At 37.3% G+C, this 22,119-nt stretch overlaps 2 protein-coding genes and 1 long non-coding RNA gene across 4 annotated transcripts in view; 1 reads left to right on the top strand and 2 right to left on the bottom strand.

Moving 5' to 3' along the window:
• The window catches only part of LOC128894060 (tyrosine-protein kinase receptor torso-like), a 296,503-nt gene that overhangs the window by 125,301 nt on the left and 149,083 nt on the right, over positions 1-22,119 (bottom strand). The gene's annotated exons all lie outside the window — the stretch shown is intronic.
• Positions 1-22,119, top strand: part of LOC128894091 (uncharacterized) — a 33,185-nt gene that overhangs the window by 4,759 nt on the left and 6,307 nt on the right. The gene's annotated exons all lie outside the window — the stretch shown is intronic.
• Positions 7,034-22,119, bottom strand: part of LOC128894073 (follistatin) — an 81,429-nt gene continuing 66,343 nt past the window's right edge. For both annotated transcript variants that reach the window (XM_054155535.1, XM_054155534.1), the window contains exons 6-7: positions 14,261-14,557; positions 7,034-8,153 (exon numbers count right to left, since the gene is read on the bottom strand). In XM_054155535.1, the coding sequence (XP_054011510.1) occupies positions 8,029-8,153; positions 14,261-14,557 (422 nt within the window). In that variant the 3' untranslated portion in view covers positions 7,034-8,028. The remainder of the gene's footprint in view (positions 8,154-14,260; positions 14,558-22,119) is intronic.

Raw genomic sequence — 22,119 nt, 5'->3', positions numbered from 1 at the left:
AAATTTATATATGTTATGTATAATACAGGAACTATATTATCGCATACAATTGCATTTCCATCTAAATGAATTTTTACCGTTTATAGTCGTCTAGCATTCCGTAGACACTGTCGAATGTCGTGTCGCGAATTCCTGTCCTCCTGTTTCTTTATTTTTTATTTTCTTCGTTCCTTTCTTTTTTTTTTTTTTTTGTATATAGTACGGCGATCATTGCGTTTTCGCAATTGTCCTATTTCGCGATACGACCGACTAGTTTCGATCGTAGTCGCTGTAATAGGTGATAAGAACGCGCGTGACAATGTAGCCATCGAAATATCGAATACTGGTCTGAACGGGTGCTGGAATAAATGAGTACGAATATAGCGCGGTTGATCGTTGCGTGTCACTCTGTGAGAACGAAAAATAAATGTACGGATTGAAATTCGTTCCTACAAAATTCGACAATTCAAGTAAGTTTCGCGTGGTTCCTCGAATGTAACGCGTGTCGTTTTACAAGCTGGGGAAACGCAATTCGTGGTAGATTCGAGAAGAAACGGCACTTCCCTGGAAAAAATAAGTCGATCTTCGTGGGACGGGGGGGGGGGTGAGGTGCGGGGGAGGGGCTTCGTTTTCGAGAAAATCAAATTTTATAAATGCTGCCGGACTTGATAATGCTTTGGTCAATATGAAATTTTGTTTCTGCTTGTGTTTGTAGTATTAAGTGGTAGCAGGTCTCGTTCAAAATTGTCGAGTGTTAAACAGAAATATCATTGATACATGAATGCACAGAGTCGTGCAATAACCGTTGCATAATGGTTCGTCGCGTAAAATAAATACCCATATCCTGAATGCACTGAGTAATTTTATTCATCTGTTAATTAAGGATTTTATTCTACAGATTGTAAATGAGAATGATAGAAAACGTATGCGTAAGAAATTCTTGATGGTTAGGCGATGAAACCGTTCTTAGATTGTAAAAGAGGGCCATAAAACCATTCCGAGAATAAATGTTCGATAACACATTGAAATTATTTCGCGTTTTTGGAATTCTCGAAATTCTACGATATTTTTGGCCAATTCGTGCAGTAATAAAATTTCGAATTGGTTGTCTGTGTTTGGACGAATGGAAAGTGGTTCTGCGAAAGAAATTTATGTACGACTTAGGTATGAGAATGATACAGAGCTTTGTAAAGTAAGAGAAATTAAGAATAATTCGTAGAACGGTAGACTAGAAAATAGAAATACAAGGAAATGGGACGAACGAAAAATTAGAAAGTGAGGTCAGGAAAAAAGGCGAGGGAAAGGTTCGTGTACACAAATATAAGAGCACAATCAAATAGATACTCAAATTATTAGGTTATTCAGAGCACGAATGAAATTATGAAATTCCACTGTATTAATTTGAACACCTGAGTTCTTAAAAACACAAACAGAAAGGTAACAGATTTTCACTCAAGACATGATCAAGTACTTGACTTTTTTCCCTTAAAATATAGCACGATACTCAACAATTATATTCCACATTTTCCACTTATTTTCTTTTTTTAATTTTCTTTTCGATTTTCCCACAAATTACATCCCTGACTTGTGGGATTAATGATCGAAACAACTTACAAGCTACACGTCTACCGTACATATAATTTGAAAATTAGATACAATTTAACATAATTTACGTATATATTTAATCTTCAATTTCTCAATATTTTTGACTTTTCGTTTTGTGAATAACAAACGTCTAGTTTCACGACTCGCTAGAATACATTTAAAATAAAATCTAACTTCACTAAAAAACAACGAAACAGATAAAAATTAACGAATAAATAATCATTTGAATGGGTTCCTCGAGAAGATAATATATTCGAGTGTAAATAAACTAATTAACAGGCCACTCGCGAGAATAAAAGTTCACCCAACTCGATCGGATCGTTCTCGTCGCTGAAGAGATCGCCTGTGGTTCATTTAATAGCGTTCAAATCTTCTTGATTCCATCTTGTTTCGTTACTCAATGAAATGAAATAAAATTATTATTCGAATAAATTTATATTTTATTCGAGTAACAAACGACGAATCAAATCAAACCATTTTATTCGATTGAATGGTTTTACAACATTTGTAAATGAAACAAAACTTTTCCAAAAATTATAACAAGTACTTGCCAGTTTTAACCCAATCGTGAGTAACCAATTAGAGTTGTCGATATGTCCACGAACAGCTAATTACAAGAAGAACAAAAATTGTGCCCATTTCCGTTTTATGGTTGCGCTTTACTCCGTTACAAAATAATTCCGATCCTGTATTTTTGCAATGGGCGAGGGGGGTAGGGTGTCGCGATGTCTGCCCGTTTCTTGGAACACTTTTACGCCTGTCAGGAACGTTAATTGTTTCGCGTGGATGGCAGCCATGAGAAGTTTGCATTCCGCAAAATCGCAGTCTCATGGCCCGTCCGAGGAAAGAAACGGATAAAAATTGCGGACGGCGAACGGAGAAAGCGAGAGTTTAGAATTCCTTTGGAATCTCGTCGAAAGATGGGTCATTTTACGACAAAAGTACATATCATTCTTAACCCAAGCATCGGTTAATTTTAAAAATGGCATTTAAAAATGTTTTACACTTTTGCCGCGACTCTTTCACATCGAGGAAGCTTGTGTAAATAAATAACTGGACTTTCTGAACGCATAACTGAATTTTAACAAGAGTCATTTGAACGTTGAGCCTCGAAAGTGTAAAATCAATTGTTTGTTTTAAGTAGGTAGCGAAAATAGACGAAGAACTTAACGCTGATATATATATATCAAAACAAATAATTGCGATAAGTTTGAAAGTTACTGTCGAAATTGAATTTTTCTTTCTGACGTGGTTACTCGGGTGTCGATATTTTAAATTGTGAGATGATTGTTTGCATGAAGTATGGACGAGTAAATATCTTTGCGGGACAGTGATAGACGCAAAAAGAAATAATTGGAGAAGCCTCGAGAGCTACCATGGAGTATAAAAGTCTGGTCTCGTAAGCAGAAAAAATTATACGAGCCAATTTTTCTTTTTATTGCAGCGCAATTTCAAATTTTCTCACTTCTAGACATCTAAGAATTCGCGTTTCGTTCGATTCCGAATTATTGCCAAATGCTAATACGCTTGTTTTATCTCTCTGTGATCTGAAACGTATGCAAATTTATTATATGACCATTTCTGGCAATACCGAAATAAAACAGTGTTTTTATAACCAAGAGTGACCGTACATCACTTTTAAAATAAATATAGCAATTAAACCTCTGTTTATTAATTTGTAGAGGCAGCGAAAAATTTGGCTATGAATCGTTCAGAGATAAAAAAAAAATTGTGTCACTTCAAATAACATTTTGTTGAATTAGCATGTTCTGAAATGTCGAGCAGAATATACCAAAAATAATTTTATAAGGTATGCATCAAATTTTTGTCTGAACTAGATGCATATTTAATTAAATTATATTTACTTAAATTAATTCTATATGTCGAAGGAGATTCATAACACAAATAAACTAATTTCCCAACAGGTCTACATTAAACTTCATAAATTTTTAAATAAAACTTACGCAGTCGATAGACAGAAGTATATCATTCAAGAGGTATATATTAATTTTCCAATAACAAATATGTTACAACAACCAAAATTAATATTCTTAAGTTGCACCTCACTTTCGCTCATTTATGTATTCCCTCAAATGAGGTATTTACTGGAGCAGTTTCATCTCCCTCAGGGAGACAGTTTTAATTAGAACCAACGAGCCTTCCCACGGATTTTCTCAGATTCACAGAAGCTCCATAAACTAACTTCTCGACTCAAATAGTTATATCTGATCTGGGTTACGTTTCATTAATTTTCAAATAAAACTGACAGAACTACCAGACATCCCCATTAAGATACTAGAACCCTAAAAAGAAATTCGCATTTACACGTTTCACCTAACATTTTCTCATTCACATATTCCCGCGAGTAAAATATTTTCCAAGTACCCGAGTTACTTCACCTCTACGAGGAAAGGAAACAGTTTATGTCAGACCTAACGAAGGTATGTCTTACCACGGATTTTAATGGAATCACAGAAGATTCATAACGCTTATAAATTATCGCCGTGACACAAATGTCGGCGCCTGGTCTATCATTTCCCGATAAATTATTCGTCGTCTCGGTATTCCATTTGCCACGGCGATCCCTCCTTAACGAACCTGCGCCATAACTATGTCGCGGTAGCGAGAAAATGACACGCGCATTGCATCGACAATATACGTTTGCCTATGGAGAAATGAAAAAAAAAAAAATAGGAGAAAAAAAAGTGACAGATACGTGACAGCGGTCGATAAAATTGCGCGCGAATAAGTGCAGCTCTTAACGCTGGCCGTAAAACTAAAATAAATTAAGTACGAATATTATGTGAATTCTACTGGCGCCAGACTGGAGGCACTTGGAACGAAACTGTTGTATACTAATGCCGAAGATATAGATATAGACCGTATAATATTTTCGCGCCCGGTTTCAAAACGCGCCCAACACGGCTGCGCGGATCGTCAAGCGTCATTTCTAAGCGTGAAATACCTCCCTTGGATCAGATAAAATTCATAGACGCGAAAGACACCCAATTTCCTTCGCGAAATTCCGATTGTCGCTTAAAAAATATTAATCGAAAGGATTGCAAGCGGGACGTACAGTCGTACACTTTCAGCTCTCGTGACAGTGTCTGTGAATAATTGTATTTTTACATTTATTTTTATTTCGATATTATATCGCGATAGCGAAATCGTCAGATTTTTTAGTATCGTATAGAAACATTTCACAATATTTTTATTTTATTACAATTATTTTCAATTAAAAACGTTATACCCAGATACCGAGAATAATGATAAGCCCATTGGACTGAAAAAGTACGTTCCTTTAACTCAACGAAAATTCTACCATCGAAAGCCGTTACTCGTTAAACGTAAATATCGATCTTAGAATGCTAAGCAGTTAAATCAATGAACACACGACGTTCCAATAATTTATTACACGATAATGCTTTCTTAAACTTAAATCGAATCGTCGCGACAATCCTCCTCACCCCCTTGCAACATCCGCGCAGAAAACTGTCGCGATAAAATATGAAAGAAAGTGGAAACAATTACAATTATTTTCCCGAATACAACTACAGAAACTACGCGATAAAAAAGAATACTGACGGGCCGATCGAGATTGTTCACTCGGTAACGCGATCGTCGATCCATCGAAAAACAGTATCCGCGAATTCGAGCGCGTAAGGTTCGCGTACCGATCATTCGCCGAGCGTTCTAAATCTTCGATAAGAAAAGAAATACTGCAAATCTGCAACTCGCTCAACCTGTCCATGACCTGTCCATTAAATATTCAACGGTGTACGATTTTTACAAGCAATCGAACGTTTTGTTCGTTTGTTTTTTTTTTTTTTGTTTTTTTTTTACAAGCCTAGCGAACGAAAGAGAATTCATTAATTTTCAAACAAATGGCTTCCACGGTTCCTTAAATCAAACAGTTTTACGAGTTGAATAGAATGTTTTAATAACTTCGAATGCTCCACACGAGTGCATATAAATATTTATGCTTGAAAAGTTGCATTCAGACGGGTTAATCGGGTTTCAGCTTATTCGTCGAGTGTGAATCTACGTGCCTCCGTCACGCGACGCTGAATAATAAATACTGACTCGCCGCGAAATTAGTCCTCTATTTAATCCTCTATTTTTTTTTTTCACGAATACCACGGCCTCACGTGACCATTCCTGTGATAACATCCCACGCAACGTGAATCTGATATCGTTTAAAATTCGCTGATTTTTCTTCCGACGAAGCGTACCGTAACTTCGCATGGGTAATAAAACACTCCGACGAGAATTTAGGTTCGTATCGTTAAAACCTCCGTACCTTCGTTATCGACTCTTCAGATTTATGCAAGTCTTTTAAAATAAATAAATTCGACGAGCCACGTGACGCCGAATAGTCAATTTCTCCCGTTCGTCGAAGTTTGATGTGTACGTAAATTAGAAACGAGTTCCTTTCGTGATCAGTTTACCTTTGAAAACGATTCTGGACAGAACAGGCCCTACAGATTTCAGCAGGCCGGGAATATTTCAAAATAAATAAACAATTATAAACAATACCTAATTAACCCATCGCTTCTCGTTTCTCACGCATCGCTATTTTCCTTCACAAAATTCCTCGTCGTGCTGGAATCTCGTTCCTCTTCCAATGATTTCTTTAGTAGCGGCGCCAGAGTTGGGCTCAGTTTGCGGACGAATGAACCTTCGCGAGAGTACGCAGGCTTCGATCATGGACGGTCGTGCGACGCCCGTTGAAATTTATTCAGACCATTAGAACTCTGCGAGTGTGTTAAATGGTTTATGCAATGAACAAGTTAACTGTGCGTCCTATCCTCTTTGAGCTCTACGATTCAAAGTGTCTGGGATCTACGCTCCTCGAGTGATAACAAGTACATCGCTACGCCTGAAAAACTAACTTCGAAAGTCCCTTGAAGGTGACGAAACAGTTTTTCCGACGATATTTAACACTTTCGCGTGGGAGTCTGATGGAACAGTGCCACTTGGACTTGGGTCATCAGGGAATGGCCTCGAAATATGTCAAAGGAGAAGACTACATGATTGTCCTCCTTGCTCTTAACCTTTTCGGTGGTCTGCGCGAGTATACTCGTCAAATTATTTTGTTCTTATTGTGCTCAAGACGAGTTAAATTGGATGAAGTTATTGTTAACGAGTTAATGAGTTAACTCGTCTTGTGCTCTTTCCTATTTAAAAAGCTCATGCGATTTATCTCTTCTTGAGCACGACAAGAACAAAATAATTTGACGAGTATACTCGCGCAAACTACCGAAAAGGTTAATAAACGATTTAAATGGGAAGTTCCAGAATTAATCATCCTTGAAATTCATGTAAACTGTAAAATAATAACCATTCTAGTCAAGCTTGCTTCATCGGTAGAAGATTGAATATATGCCTGTGATGATTGGTGATCTGAGCTGGTAGGCCACTGATCATCCTACATTGCCCTAACAATTGTATTAGGTCGTCCCGCAAGATCATGCCACTTATTCCTCTGCTACTCGAATTCGTATGTAAAACATACCCTTAAGTGTTATAAAAAAAGGTAATCTCTCTCGTTTTACAATATTTTCCCACCTTTATGACATAGTCATTAATACCGTCACTATAAAATTTCTGTAGTTTTTTAATTAAATATCGACACAGTCTGCAGCACGAACTTATGGGATGACTTAACACGTTGTTGACCGGTCACGAGTAAACTCGTGTCTGCACTTGTATTATCTATTTGAATGTACGAAATCCAAAGCGATATAAAACATTGCAGAAGCTTTGCTCATTGCGTTTAGACCTGTCGGTTTTTCATTTCAGATCGTTATGTCGATGGAATATAAATAAAGTTTATTGGAGTTTATTTAGACTGTTTCAACTTCACAGTCAATTACGAAATAATAGCCGGTGACACGAAGTCGCTTCTATATAAAATTGCCGGTCAACAATGTGTTAACATAATACCAAAAGATTGTTTATTGCTAACAGCTGCCCTCCAGCATAAGTCAACCAACCTACAAGTTTCCCCTGGTACTTGACTCGTGACTTCTTCCAGCTTCTCCTAACCCCACTTTCGCAACTGCGAAAGTATTAATTCGTCGTTAATTCGCCGTACCTCCGCGCTTTTCGCTCCGTAAAACGGAGAAAAGAATACTGATCTGCCCTTAATCTAGCTTATCTCGCGCGAGCCTCTCGTTCACGAGAACTAATGGCCATACGCGTTCAAAATGCATCCTCCCGGCTTCAGGAAGCGCGACGTGTCCGGTTTGCCGTCGTTTTTCTCGTCCTCAAGATCCCTGGAGGATCGCGCATCGATGGCCAGGCATCGAAATTCGCGCGTCGTCTCCGTGGGATTCCCCTAAACAGTCGAGATACAGACAGAGAGAGAGAGTGAGAGACAGAGAGGGATCCTACGACTTATCTTGCAGCTATGTGGATCGATCGATCGCGATCGATCGCGCGCTACGATAATGTCAGGGAACGATGCGTCTGGCCGTTGTACGACAAGGACTTCGATTCTGCGTCCTTGAATCTCGCGTCTTCGTCCGCCAGGCCAACGCCATAGTTGCTCGAGGTGTTGTCCTCCTCTGGAACAAACGGCCAAGCAAACGGGATCGTTATTATGATGATCGAACGATCGATTGGAGGGATTGTTATTAAATTGATTGGGAAGGAAGGTTATTACGTTGGCAGAATAGCGATTCGGGTCTTCAAGTCTTCGTTTGTAAACTTTCAAGCAAGGCGAGACTGGTGGAGTCTCGAGTCAGGTGGCGAATGACTTGGACGTCATGTGGACTTGACAAAGTCAAGTGATTCAAGTGATTCTAACTTCTCAAGCCAATTAGGTTTCAATATAATATTCATTCGAGTCTTTAAATATAAATTCTTGGAAAATATTTTGAGCCGACTTGAGCTTCCTTCCGAGTAAAGCTCGAATCATGAAAAGCTCATAAAATCGAACTTATCCCCACCTCTAACATGCAAATATTAATAATTGTATCAAATACGCGTCGCAGAGTCCAATTTGATCGCGCATACGAATCCAAGCGCAAATGTTTCACCGTTATTCTGTCTCTATGGTTAACTGCGTAGCGACAATGCGAACTATTCAAAAACTACTGTTCAGGAACGTGTTACAATCTCTCTTATAGTTTGCGCAACAGTGAACATTGTATCACTTCCTGATGCAATTACGATTCATTCGTGTATGCAGCATAAAAGAGTCTTGCGTTCAATTGCGTTCGCGGGGCGCTGCTGTGAATGCAAATATATGCAGCATTTTTCATTGAGTATAATCTGGAAGTAATCGTGTTTCTAAGTAGCCGTATCGAAGATAATATATCTTCTACTAAGTAGTTAAACTTTTACAGCTTGAATACCTGGGAAACTTTTCAGTAGCCATAATAGAGGCTCAAATAGCTCAGTTTTAGATTAAAGACACGTGTGAAATTGCCCGATAAATATCGGTAGGATAATTATTAGTACGGTGGTTTTATATAGAGCGAGCGAATGCAACTTTGTTACTGAAAATTTACATGACAAGTTAAACTACTGGTTTCTATAAATTTTGTTCGTGTTCGAAATGTTATACATTTGCGTTCGGTATAAGACCGTAAATTCCGTTTCAAAATGGTCAATTTAGAGTGCTATAAATCGATGCGTAAAGCTTCTCGTTTCTGTGCCACGTGCAACAGGTTTCTATATCCATGCAAACGTGCTGGCTCGGACGAGGGAATGTCTTTCGATAGTTTATGGAGCTATTTGGAAGAACGAAAATATTATGTATTGAATTTGTTCGGCTGCATTCGTTCCCTTTTACGCGATAACAATTGTCAACAATCTTGGATACCGTGACGATGATAAAGAAAATAATTAAACCAGAGATTCGGAGTGACAATTCAATAAGAAATGAAGAAAATGTAGGAGTCCTCAGGGATAAATATACGAGTTAGCCACTATTAAAAATATTTCATCTCAATTATGATAATATCATTACTGCGCATGTGAAGTTAGTCCCGCGCTTTTCGAATTTTGAGTTTTTCTTTCTTGTGCCGTGTTATGCTCTATTTGTGCTGAATTGTGCCGTAAACCGCAACTCTGTAAGTCAAAGCTTACTAAAGAAAATTGAACAAAACCAAATTTTTGATAGCCCCGCACTTTTCGAATCTTGAGTTTTTCTCTTTTGCGCCGTGTTGTGCTGTATTTCTGCTGAATTGTGCCGTAAATGAGAGATCGATAACATCAATATCAATTAAGAAAAGAAATAAAACCAAAATTATACTAGTCCCGCACTTTTGCCGAAACAAACTTTTTTTTCTACAGAAAGATGCGTACTAACTTGTGCTACATTGCGGCATTGATAGAAACTCGTTATCTCCACTCATTTTGCAGATAAAAAATGTTGAATTTTATGGAATCAAAAATTTAATATTCGCACAATTTGCGAACGACGACAGAAAATCGAATTCTGCAAGTTGTGCTAAATTGTGCTACTTACAATACCCGAGACACGTGCGTTAAAAATTGAGATTAGCTCGAGAGTCAATAAAAATTAAGAAAAAAAATGTGGCGGTGATTAAAAATTTTGATATTTCCGAATTTTCTTCGATTGTGCCGGATTGTGGTAGACCAGCACAACAACTGTTCCTAATTACAAAATCTCGTCAGATCGCCAGATTTCGCAGCGTTGGCAAAGTTAGGAATCAGACGTTAAGAATTTGCATTCGCATTCGTACGCGCTCGCGGGTAGCGGAGTGCAGTAATGCCTCGATAACTGCACAAGTTCGGGATTGAAAGTGTGCATTTATCATGAAGTTCCCACATTGTTTGATCTTTGCCGACAGCTTCGGCTTATTTCCCTTATTTCTTTTCTTAATTGTTATTGATGTTATCGTTGTCTTATTTACGGCACAATTCGGCACAAATATAGCACAATACGGCACAAGAAAGAAAAACTAAAAATTCGAAAAGTGCAGGGCTAACTTCACACACATTTACTGCGCTACCAATAAATCAATTCGTCGTACCGACCAGGTGTTTTGCATTATCGTTTCTTACCTACAGTATACTCTATATTCCCAACCCCTATCAAAAAACCTCCATACTAGCGAATCGGGATTTATAACCAGTAATATATTCGCAAACGGTTTCTATCCTAATCCAACCACGTGTCCACCTAAAGTAATTATAAATCCGCCTCGTAAAATGTTCCAAGTAAAGACCTGATGATCATATAATACAAATTCAAGAATCATACGAGATGTACGTGTATGCTAATTCTACTTCCATAACGAACTTGCAGTATCATATTTAACTATCAACGTAATCATGTAATCAGGTGATGACGTCTCTTTTTAGACCCTTGCTTGACTATATTGATCTAAATTGGATCTACTATTAAGAATTAAACAAAACGATATTCAACTCAACACTGATAAAGTGAATAATGGTTACAACGAGTAAACGTTGTTGAACCCCACCCCTTCCTCCCCCACAGCTCGGTGCTCGTCGTAACCGAGTCTGCATTCTCCACTCATCCGATACCGATACTCGCGCATCCGTATCGAAGCGGGACGCGTTACCTTTGGCAAGTCTCGGCTGGAAAAGAATCCATCGTGGTCCGTTTCGTAGCCAACGTTCCCCCACGACCAGATATAGTAACAATAGATGCTTTCCAATTGCTTAACACATCTTGACGCATACACACTCGCGCAGAAGTATGTGGACAGTTTCTTAATAGAAATAAATATTTAATAAAAGTAGCGATTGAATTCATATCAATAATATCATCTGTTTCGATATGTTTATGTTGCATTAGCAAATATATTTTATTAATAATTCTTTTAGTAATGAAACTATAGAGATAACTGGATAATGTTATTAATTTCTTTTACCAAACTTGGATACTATTAACTTCTTCATTGTATCTGAAGTAATATTTCCTCATTTATTTTGTAATATTTCGCCATGACCGTTTTTGATATATTATATATTCTTTCTGAACTTTTCTACCTAAACGATCCCATAGTTTCACTATAAAATTGAATATGGGACTCGAAATATTTAATATTATTAAATGTTGTTAAATAGATATCCAATGCAGAATTTAGCAACACAAGTTGTATAGTAATAATTTATGGTATATATTAATTGTATTAATAGAAATGGGGGTAGCTGGGACGATTCTGAACCATAATTTCCTTTCCAACAATGTCGGACGGTGCTTCGTTTTTGAATTATTAAAACCACCGACCAATCACAGAGCCCGAGTAGCGCGCGCTCAGTCGTGAGTGGCTAGCTCGAGCCAGAACGTCAAACCAGCTGAGGCACTGTGATTGATCGGTAGTTTTTCATTAATAATTCAAAAACGAAGCACCATCCGACACTGTTGCAAAGGAAATTATAGTTCAGAATCGTCTCAGCTACCCCTCATTGCCGGTTCCTACACAAATTCTGGGACACCCTGTGTAATCTTAAAAATAATACACATAATGTGTCATAATCGGACATGGAAGATAATATAATTATAGCAATTGCTGTTGATTTGTCGTCTACCTCTGCTGATACCAGTTCAAGTTCAAAAAACTTGAATGTTACCGTATCGTAACATTTTTTTATAGTGTTACTAACTTTCAACTAAGCGTCACTGGAAAACATGATCTCTAGTACAAGTACGGTCGCTAAATGGTTTACAAGCTGATCCGACAATAAGTAAATAAAAAAACGCACACACACAAGTTTACATAGTAGCGTTGTGTCGATGATTACAGCAATTGGAACGCACCTGGTGTCGTCGTGTGTACGATAGCGTCTAGGTATATCGCAATTGGAAAGCACCCAATGCGTCCGTCGACACGTTTCATCCTGATTTCGTTTCGCGTTTAGCGAGGAATCGAGGACGCCGTGAGGGCCACGAGCGTTTCCCATGCCGTGATAAAGCGGGATACTGCGTCTGGTCATTTATCTTTTTCCTTCGGAGGCGTGGACCATTCACGAAGCCGTCCGCGGAGCGAGCGATCGTCGTAATCCAGCCTGGAATTCGCCTTGTTCGAGTCGCCTCTGAGAATATACGCGCCCACGCGCTCGCTTGTCTCGCCCGTTAAACACAGTCAATCGCGAAAACTCGACGGAGAACTAGCCGTGGAATTCTAGAGTTCCGCTTGCGTGTCGTTCTCCCGTACAATCTCATTTCTCATACGCTTCCTACCATTGTCGCCCCGCTCGGCCGGCCATGGGAACGCTCGGAACTTAACGAATTTGCTGAAACGCCTCGCGTACCATTCGACACGCTCTTCGCGCGCATCCGTCATGCTGATGCCTCCCGACGCGTTATCCTGGTGACATCTTCCAACTGTTTACGCGACAGACGTATAATTCATCCAGCATAGTCGAGGACGGTGGAAGGTACGAACGTGCTACCAACTCGTACCATTTGTTTACTAGCTATTCCTTTACTTGAACGCAGGGATTTGTGGGGAGTTCAAGAAATGCCAGATAATTTTAAGCGAAGATGCATCATTGTAAACAAAAATATTTTGATCAATTTTATTCTAAGGTTCGTGAACGATACTAAAAACATGTCGGACCTCCTTTCTTACTAAACAAATCAAAATAAAACGTTATAGGTTTAACGAAATACATATTTGTATAAAGAAAATATTTTCACGAAAACCTGAACTTGAATTTTCTTTGTGAATAAACAGAATTTATTGTCTGTTGAAATTAATCTTTTCAGTTATTTTTTCTTTATTCATCATTGTTATATGTAGACGTATGCTTTTGAAATAAGCGTTCACATACAATTGTATATTAAAGAAATAAGACCGGAACTTTTGATTGGGCCTCTATTGTTATTGGAGTCATTCTTAATAAGTTATAGCACTTGCAGCTTCGAGCAACGATATTTCGCTCCTTGGCACTCAAAGGGTTAATTAATTGTAGATACTGTTGTTTACTTGGAAAATTGTTACCAGGTATCCCCATCGTGTGTAATGGTTTTCGTGGACGTTTGTTTACATTGCTTCTCGAGAAGGAACAGCTAAAGATGAAATTTGATTCTGTCGCTTCTTGAAGAGTACGAAGTATTGGAGAATTATTCTAGAGACACCTCGAGTATTTTGTGCTTCAACCATTTTATACTGCCTCTTCCCGTTGCTTCGATTTTCCTTATCATAGATCCCCTATAAATTGTATATTTAATTCCGTCCTAAAGAGAGCCTGGAGTATCCATTTCTGCTTTCACTCCAATATCAAAACAACAACATCTTAAAATTCCGATCACAAAATGGCCGTGGTGAGGGTACCAAGGGCCTCAGTACAGTATAAGCATATAAGGTGGTAGCCAAGCCTTGGGATTGTAAACACCATTCTTCCTTTATCCCGGCATTCCTAAGAACTGAATAACCGACGATAACATGAAACTTACCAAGTTTATTGCTCATCGTACGGTGAATGCTCCGTCCAAATGGAACACGTAATAATCTCAATAACGGTTTCCCGGGGGATTTCAAGGGTTTACTACTCCTTTAAATCGGGCCTTGTTAAATCGGGGCTTTATCGAATGGAAACGAAGTTATTCGACAAGCTTGCGGAGCGAATCATCGGGCTAAGTTGCTTATCAACCAGTTTCGCTAGGAAACGAGCAGCATTCATTGACTACGAGCTCATCCACGTAATCGCGTGCCAAGGGACTTACCGATGTAAAATGGAGAGGTGTCGTAGGCGTTGCAGGGGCCGGCGTATCGCGTCTCGAGGACGAAGCCGGTAACGCAGGCGTCCTTGACGATGTGACACCAACTGGGATAGGTGATATTGTTGGTGGCGCACAACATGGTCGCCGATGGATCCCGATCGCGGTGCGTCCGGTTCCGGACGCGCTCGCGCTTCCTGGGGCAACGATAGGTGCAGGTCACGCAACGTGGTCGACCCGACTTCATCTCCGTCAGACACGTCTGACCCTCGCGGCAACGAATCGTCGTGCAATCTGCGTTCTCTGAAATAAAAAAATAACAGCGTGTTTGAAACATAAATAGGAGAATGTTTGAAGCATTCCGAGATTTTATATTTGGAATTTTTACAATTTTTGGAGGGATAAGGAATTATTATGTATTATTAGACAGAGGTTAAGGATATTATTAGTTATCGGAGATAAATTATTTGACGTTTGATTTTAGGGGTTCTCTTTCTTCCATCATTTACCTTTGAAATGTTTTTGTCATTCTAACTGTAGTTTAACACTGCATTGTAAAACAATTTATTTTATTAGGAGGACCGAAAAGTAATGTGATTTCTTTTACATGCAACTCAAACAGATACATTCTTAATAAGTTTCTATTTTTAATCAATTATGCAATCACCTTCGTTATCGATAGCCTTTTCAAATATAGTGTTCAAATTTCGTATACCGGATCGGTGAAAATCAATCAGCTGATGAATGATAAATAAGTATTGAGATCCGCAGAAACTACATTACTTTCCAGTCCACCTAATTTAGAATTTTACTGAATTTTGAATCTTCTTTTAGTATAAAACTATAACTACCTCTTATATACAAATCCAATGATAATCAAAGCAATACTTTTATCAGTTAAATTAAATTAATATAATAAGTCAAAAACATTCCAACCCTATATCTTTCAAATTGCGATACTTGCATCACATCCCCAAAGACAGCAATTCACTTAACAATCGAAAAAATTACTCGCACATCAAGGTAGAAACATTCTAAACCCAATATTTTTTAAAACCATATCAGGAGCTTATACGGGGGAGGTATAACCCCCCCCCCCAATTGTATATACATAAATAATTTTTTTTTTATTAGAAACAAAAAAATGGCTTTGAATCATCGCTAGTTCATAAGCCCTTGTACCATGCTTAATATATATTTATATACATATATATTTAATATATTTATTACATAGTTTGAGGTATAAGAGAGTCAGAGGGTTACTCAATCTTTGTGTTGCTTTCCACAGCCTTATGCCTTATGACTAATTTATACTTATTTATTCCATGATTGATTCATGATTTATTTACAGTGTTATATTCCGAGCTTGATGGCTTTCAAGAACTCGGTTACAACTCTAATCGTTCTAATCTTTGGTCCTTTCAAGAAAATTCTTTATATCGCTTTAAATCCCCTCTGGCAATTCTCAGAAATTCTGAATTCTCAGAAATTCGTCCTAAAGTTACAAACCGGAAAAGTATAAACGTCCAAACATCAAAGGGTTCCTTCACCCTCGTTGTTTATCCCCACGTGGACGATGGACGAATTGCGTAATCCTTTCATCGGGACGCGTACGCGTCGACGGCTGTCAGAATGAAAAATGAGCAATACATTACACGGTCCCCTCCCCTCCCGTGAGAAGTGGGCCATTGACCCAAGTAGGTGTAACGACATATTATTGCAGTAATCGCGTCTGCGAACGAGTCACCGCACGAAACCGCTCCGTGGACGAAGATAGAGCGCGTCTAATTCGACGATTGAACCTGTCTCTCGTTTCTGCCCCGTCACAAGCCAGCCTTTCACTACTGGCCAATGCTTTTCATTACCATTCGTTATTATATAACGCACGCGTTATGCCCCGCGATGCCACGCAGACACGAGGATGAATTTACATTCGTGACGCCTGACGTTCGTTTTTCCGCGTTGAGGCTAATCCATTCAGACTCCTAGCGGTGTCTCTCGCGAGCCAACGAACCTGACTTCGAGCACCAGACTTCGCGTAGACTTCAATGGACGAATCACTCGAACGATGGCATTTTTTGACGAATGGGTGGCGTTTAGAAGTTTCATTCCTTCGGAATTAGAAGGAGCTATTATTTTCCTTATTGGTATCATTCGAGATCTGCTGTATGGTTTTTTGTATCGATAGTAAGAGTCAAGTCAGTTTAACCCTTTGCGGTCCAATGTCGAGTGAGGCTCGACAAAAATGTACTGAAATCAGAAAATTCGGACCGCAAAGGGTTAATAGAGATTGGTGTAAATCATTTAAAGTGAAGTCAGTTTTAGGTAGGAATTCAATTGGAAATTTTTCTTTCATGGGTACTATATTTATGTAATTGTTGTTTAATACTATATCGTCTTCTTCAGGAATATCTTCTCTGGTATCTAATTATTCCTGAATATGACTTGAGGTATGATGAAAACTAGGCACAAATTTTGCATTCAAAAGAGTAAAATGTGGATGTTAAATTAAATTTTGTGTCTGAATCGAAAGGAAGAAAATTATAATGGAATTGATGAAAATGTTCGTTCAATATGAATTCAAATGTATGGTTCTAAGTTAATTTAAAAAAATTATAGATATCTAAAAAATGCTTTAGTTTTAGCTAGAAAATAAAACATAAATTTTGCATTAAAAACAGTAAAATCTGGATGTTAGATTAAATTTTGTGTCTGAATCGAAAGGAAGAAAATTATAATGGAATTGATGAAAATGTTCGTCCAATATGAACTCGAATTTATGCTTCCAAGTTAACTTTGAAGAGTGATAGATGTTAACTAAGATGTGCTTTAGCTTTAGCTAGATTATTAACTGAAAATTATGCTTTGAGTGCAAAGTATTAGATTCCCTCCGCCATTCGTCGTACAAGTGCTTAATGACACATCCTCGTATTAATCATACCCGGTCGAGATGTACATTTATTTGTCTGGACGTCTGATACTCAAAATGGCGGACGTACATTGTTTGTCTGCTCTAGGGTTCCTAGCAAACATGCAAGCCACGAACGGGGCAATCATCGTATCATGGATGTGGTCGTAGACTATGTTCGCCGTGGCTGTACTAGATTAATATTAAGTGATTCACGCTCCGTAATGCGATCCACGTTGTTAGACGCGATGCTTAGACTACGCACGTACTTTTATATGGAAGACCGCTCGATGCTGGATCTCATCGCTTGTTATATACACCGGCCAGCGTTATGTTGTTACACACCGAGAGACATCTGCTTAGCCGGAGCAATTGAATTTATTAAGACACATTACGCAAATTGTAGTATGGAGAGCATTATACTAATGAGAATACTACGTTACATCTTTGTTAGAAGATTGTTCGTTGATGCGAAGCGAAAATATCGGCTGATGCATCATATGAGGCAGAAATATCGAAGGAACTCCGAATTTTCTCAATCTAAGGATATTGTTGACTCTCCATTGGATGAGTTTTATTTTAAACTTCAAAAAATATCTTTTTTTTTAATTATTTTTATATTTATTTGAATCATGTCTATTCTTCAGGACTCTTGATGATCTGTGTAAGATTAGAGGAAGAAGAAACAAAAATAATAAAATAATTTATAATTAAAATATTCGTAAATACGTAAATTAAATCCCTATCTAAAACTAACATCTAAAACAAAGAAAATAAACAAGAAGTATACATATAAGTTTTTATACACGCGTTACATATGTTTTAGTTATCAATTATTTTTACTATTTCTGTCCCCCTTCTTCTTTGAAGATTGTGTAATTCCATTACACACAAAATTTGTGAATATTATATATAGTAACTATGTAGAATCGAATACCGAGTACTAAATTAATATTATCGCTTGGCACTAGATAGAATACGTACTTTCACACGCTACGTAGATAGCCAAGGTAATCATGTCAGGCTGCATGTTTCCGTAGTCCAATCAGTAACTATATTGTATCAATGCTACACTAGGTTGAATGACCAATGACCCTCGTACACAGCGTTACATAACATTACATTCTGTTTGTTAGTCATTACGTATCAAATGATACGATAAATTGCAGCAATCCCTCGCCTTGGACATTTAAGACGAATCATTCACGGTATTCGCGTTATGCAATAATTCAGACATAGAAAAAAAAGCAGGAAGTTCGTCAAATCGTATTCATCGATATTTCCGAGGCGTTATTTAATACAAGAATTCTTGGAACGAACGAAGCCTAAACATTTTCTACAGACCAGAGGGAAAAAGACGTGTCCTCTTAAACTTTCCGAGTTATCTGTGACTCAGAAGCAGATTGGTAACAAATTTAGTATTAAAAACGTGACGGAGCTTGACCGTAGTTCGACGAATATGAGTTCGTATTTTTATATAAGGAACAACTTTCGAACACCAATCACTAATTTGAACGTCGGCTCGCGGTGGCAAATATTATCGTGTAACTTATGAATAATACATTCGCTGACATGGGTTCGTATACATTCTTTCTATATGCTCGACTCCATTAATACATGCTGTATAAATATGACCGCATACTTTTCCGACACACCGTACGAGTCCTGTTACAAGAACCGATAGTCAAAAATTATTTTGATGTGATTGAGCGAACCTGCATTTATTAAGGAACTATGGTATAATTCAGTGACTGACAGAACTAGACGTTAGTCCAATGAATATTTATTGAAATGATTAGTTTTGGAGGAAAAGTACTTCCTGTTTGAAGGTTTAGATACAAGAAGAAATTATTATTCGTTGTTATTATACATTTGCAAACTTTGTTGTGGATTTTGCTTGCTACAGGAGAATTTATTTTAAGAGGAAACTGAAATATGAACATAATACTGAATATTATATGTAATATAATATATGAAACTAAAATTGTATTCTACAAATTGTATATCCATTTGATTGATTATACGAATAATAATAGAATATATAATCTGTATATATATATTTCAATTTTTTTAAAAAATATATTGTCCTGTGGCAACCATAATAAAAATAATCAATTAAACATATATATATAATAAAATTATAACACGTATAATTTATATAATATTAATAAAATAAATAAATAATCCAGACAATATATAAATTTATATTGTATATATTGTATTATCCATTTGATTGATTACACGTATAATAATATAATATATAATCTGGATATATGTATGTTTAGTTGATTATTATATTATATATATATTATATACATTATTTATAAATTCTCATACATGATATTCAGTTTTGTATATACCTATTTATATTTCAGTTTCTCTTTCAAAAAACTTTTTCTGCAGCATACAAACCCCCACATCGAATTTCGCAAATATTACCTTCAAGCATTGGAATATCATTAACCACCAATGGGAAAATATGAACGTAATTATGATGAATTATCCATTGTCCATCGTCTAGATGAATTTTCCTCATAACAAACGCGTTCCACTCGAGAGTTCGTCAAATACGTCAAATTAATTTCCCGTCTAAGTAAATAAAGGAACGTAACGCATCAATAGAGCCGTAAATTTTCAAATAGCGAAAGACGTCTTCGACGCTTACAGTCTGTTTGCAAATCCGCAATATAACACGGCCATGATTTATGATTCATATGTGTGACGAGGGTCACGCAAGAAGGAATGCACGCGGCCAGCCATTACGTGTACGTATTAAGCGTTATGGTTTACGGCTGGGCATATGTTCGTAAGGCACGTGCTCGTTAAAGAGAATTACGCTCAGTCTTTCGGCCATTGCATTGTCTTATTCGTGCATTCGTTTATTCTACATACGCGCCGGGTAATAAACGATCAGAGGAAAATCATTGCTTCTAATTAAAACTGATCGAGTGGCTGATAAAAGTATCGATGGAGGACCTTGCGAGTAATCTGAGCCATAAATTGACTTTTGGGTTCTTGGTTCTTGAGACTATTGTAAATTGGAATGATAAATTTCTTGGTAGAAGGGATGCAATTCATGTGTATCTTTTTATTCGTCAATTCTTCCGTTGAAAATGTTAATTTCTTTGGTCTTTTCAAGTTTAAAAGTTAAATTATTTCAATGTTGTGGCGAGTCTAATTATAAATGATCTTCTTGAGGAGCTGTTGATGATGTTTTTATTTTTTAATTATGAGGTCATAGAAAATTGGTATTTACATTTTTATATGGGAAGAATTTAGACTTTGCTACTATTTTTCGAAAATATTTTACTGCATAAATATATCTGTAAATGATGTCTTTTATTATTATTTTTCTTCACAAACGTCTCCCAGCAATACAGATTTGAATGTCGCCTAAAAGGTCGTTGACCGTATGAGTACATTTTTGGAAACATTTTAGCAACAATTTCAAACCGTTCTGTCAATTATAGTACATTAATAAACAATTCGACGAAATTTCCCGGCGTCAACAATTGTCTGCTGAATATTCAACGCGATCGTCCGATTATTAACACTCGAACGAGTGTCCCGATGTATCGAACGCATCGACGTGATTTGAATTACAATGACGATGTTAATCTGGATTTCCTTAATGTATTTCTGCTCGGAGCTTTTTCAACGGTTTATAAATAGCAGACGATCGCGACATTCCGTCGCGACGAAGGGAAAATAAAATTAATAAGAGAAACCAGGAAGCATGGGGGAAACAAATAGCAATAAATAAACGTAAGGCCATAGAATGATTAAACAAAACATCATCTGTGCTTGTTTGAACTATAGTACACTTATATGAGTGATTCTATGATTAATAAAAATACGTCTCACAACAATATTAAAATATTGAAAATCATACTGTTGTAGGAGTAATGCAATATTCTAATCAAATTAATATTCACGTAATATTAGAAACAAATTCTTACCAATTGTTATATTCATATGGTACCGGAAATGTTACAATTTAATTATACGCTCAGTAATTGCAAGCCTGGGTGATGCTTATTAAACGACAATGAATATTAAAAGGGTAAATTAAAGAAGAAGGAATGGCCTCTTACCGTACGAATTCTTTCGGCAAAATTTATTTGTTTTCCCCCATAAATTAAGCCTAATTTACGGTGGTGCGTTTCGCACGTCTACGCAGCCGGCGCGTATGATTTAAAACAGTGCGCTTGCTCGAGGGTTAAAATCGTATTCTGCTAAACACTCGGGCGAAAAGCATACTCGTGCAACTCTTTGCAACTTGAATTCTTCCATCCCTTCGCAAGAGCATCGGTGTCATTTTTTACAAGCGTTCCCATAAATCAATTTCGAAGGGAGAGAATGAAAATCATCCTTCATTTACTTATGTACACCTGGACTGAATTTATGGCTAAATTTCGATAAATATTTTCAATAGCTTGAAAGAAATTTAAATTTAAAGATATATTTTTTAAATATTTTTCCTTGACACGTTATAATATAATATTTAGACACTTTCTCATTAAGAGTTACACTTGAAATTGATCCTGAATGTTTCTTTTATTTAAAAATGCACAATTTTTCTAATTCTCCAGTGCATCTAGCTGTTACACGATCGACACCGATAAGTGATAAATCGATCGCTCTGGTGCACCTTGAAACACTTACTCCGGGCACGTGCGTCGATCGTAATTAACGAGATGCCTTTATTGATGATCCGTAGGGAACATGGCGAAGCTCAAAGCGCATCCTTTTCGAAACTCGTTTCACTAGTCGTAACAAAGCGACGGATAGAACCGTTGCTCGGATCCACGGCTAGAGTGGATCTAAGTCGGATTCTCTCTTAGGTATCCGACGTAATTAATTAGCGACGGCATTAAATGGACACGTCAGCAGGAACCAGTTTTTAGTCCTGCAATTAACGATAGAAGGATCAGATCGCTCGCCTTTGTTCCCTGTA

This window comes from Hylaeus anthracinus, unplaced genomic scaffold (genome assembly GCF_026225885.1).
Source record: "Hylaeus anthracinus isolate JK02 unplaced genomic scaffold, UHH_iyHylAnth1.0_haploid 3, whole genome shotgun sequence".
Classification (NCBI taxonomy): domain Eukaryota; kingdom Metazoa; phylum Arthropoda; class Insecta; order Hymenoptera; family Colletidae; genus Hylaeus; species Hylaeus anthracinus.
Note: the sequence above shows the minus strand (reverse complement) of the source record. Positions and strands in the feature narration are given on the sequence as shown.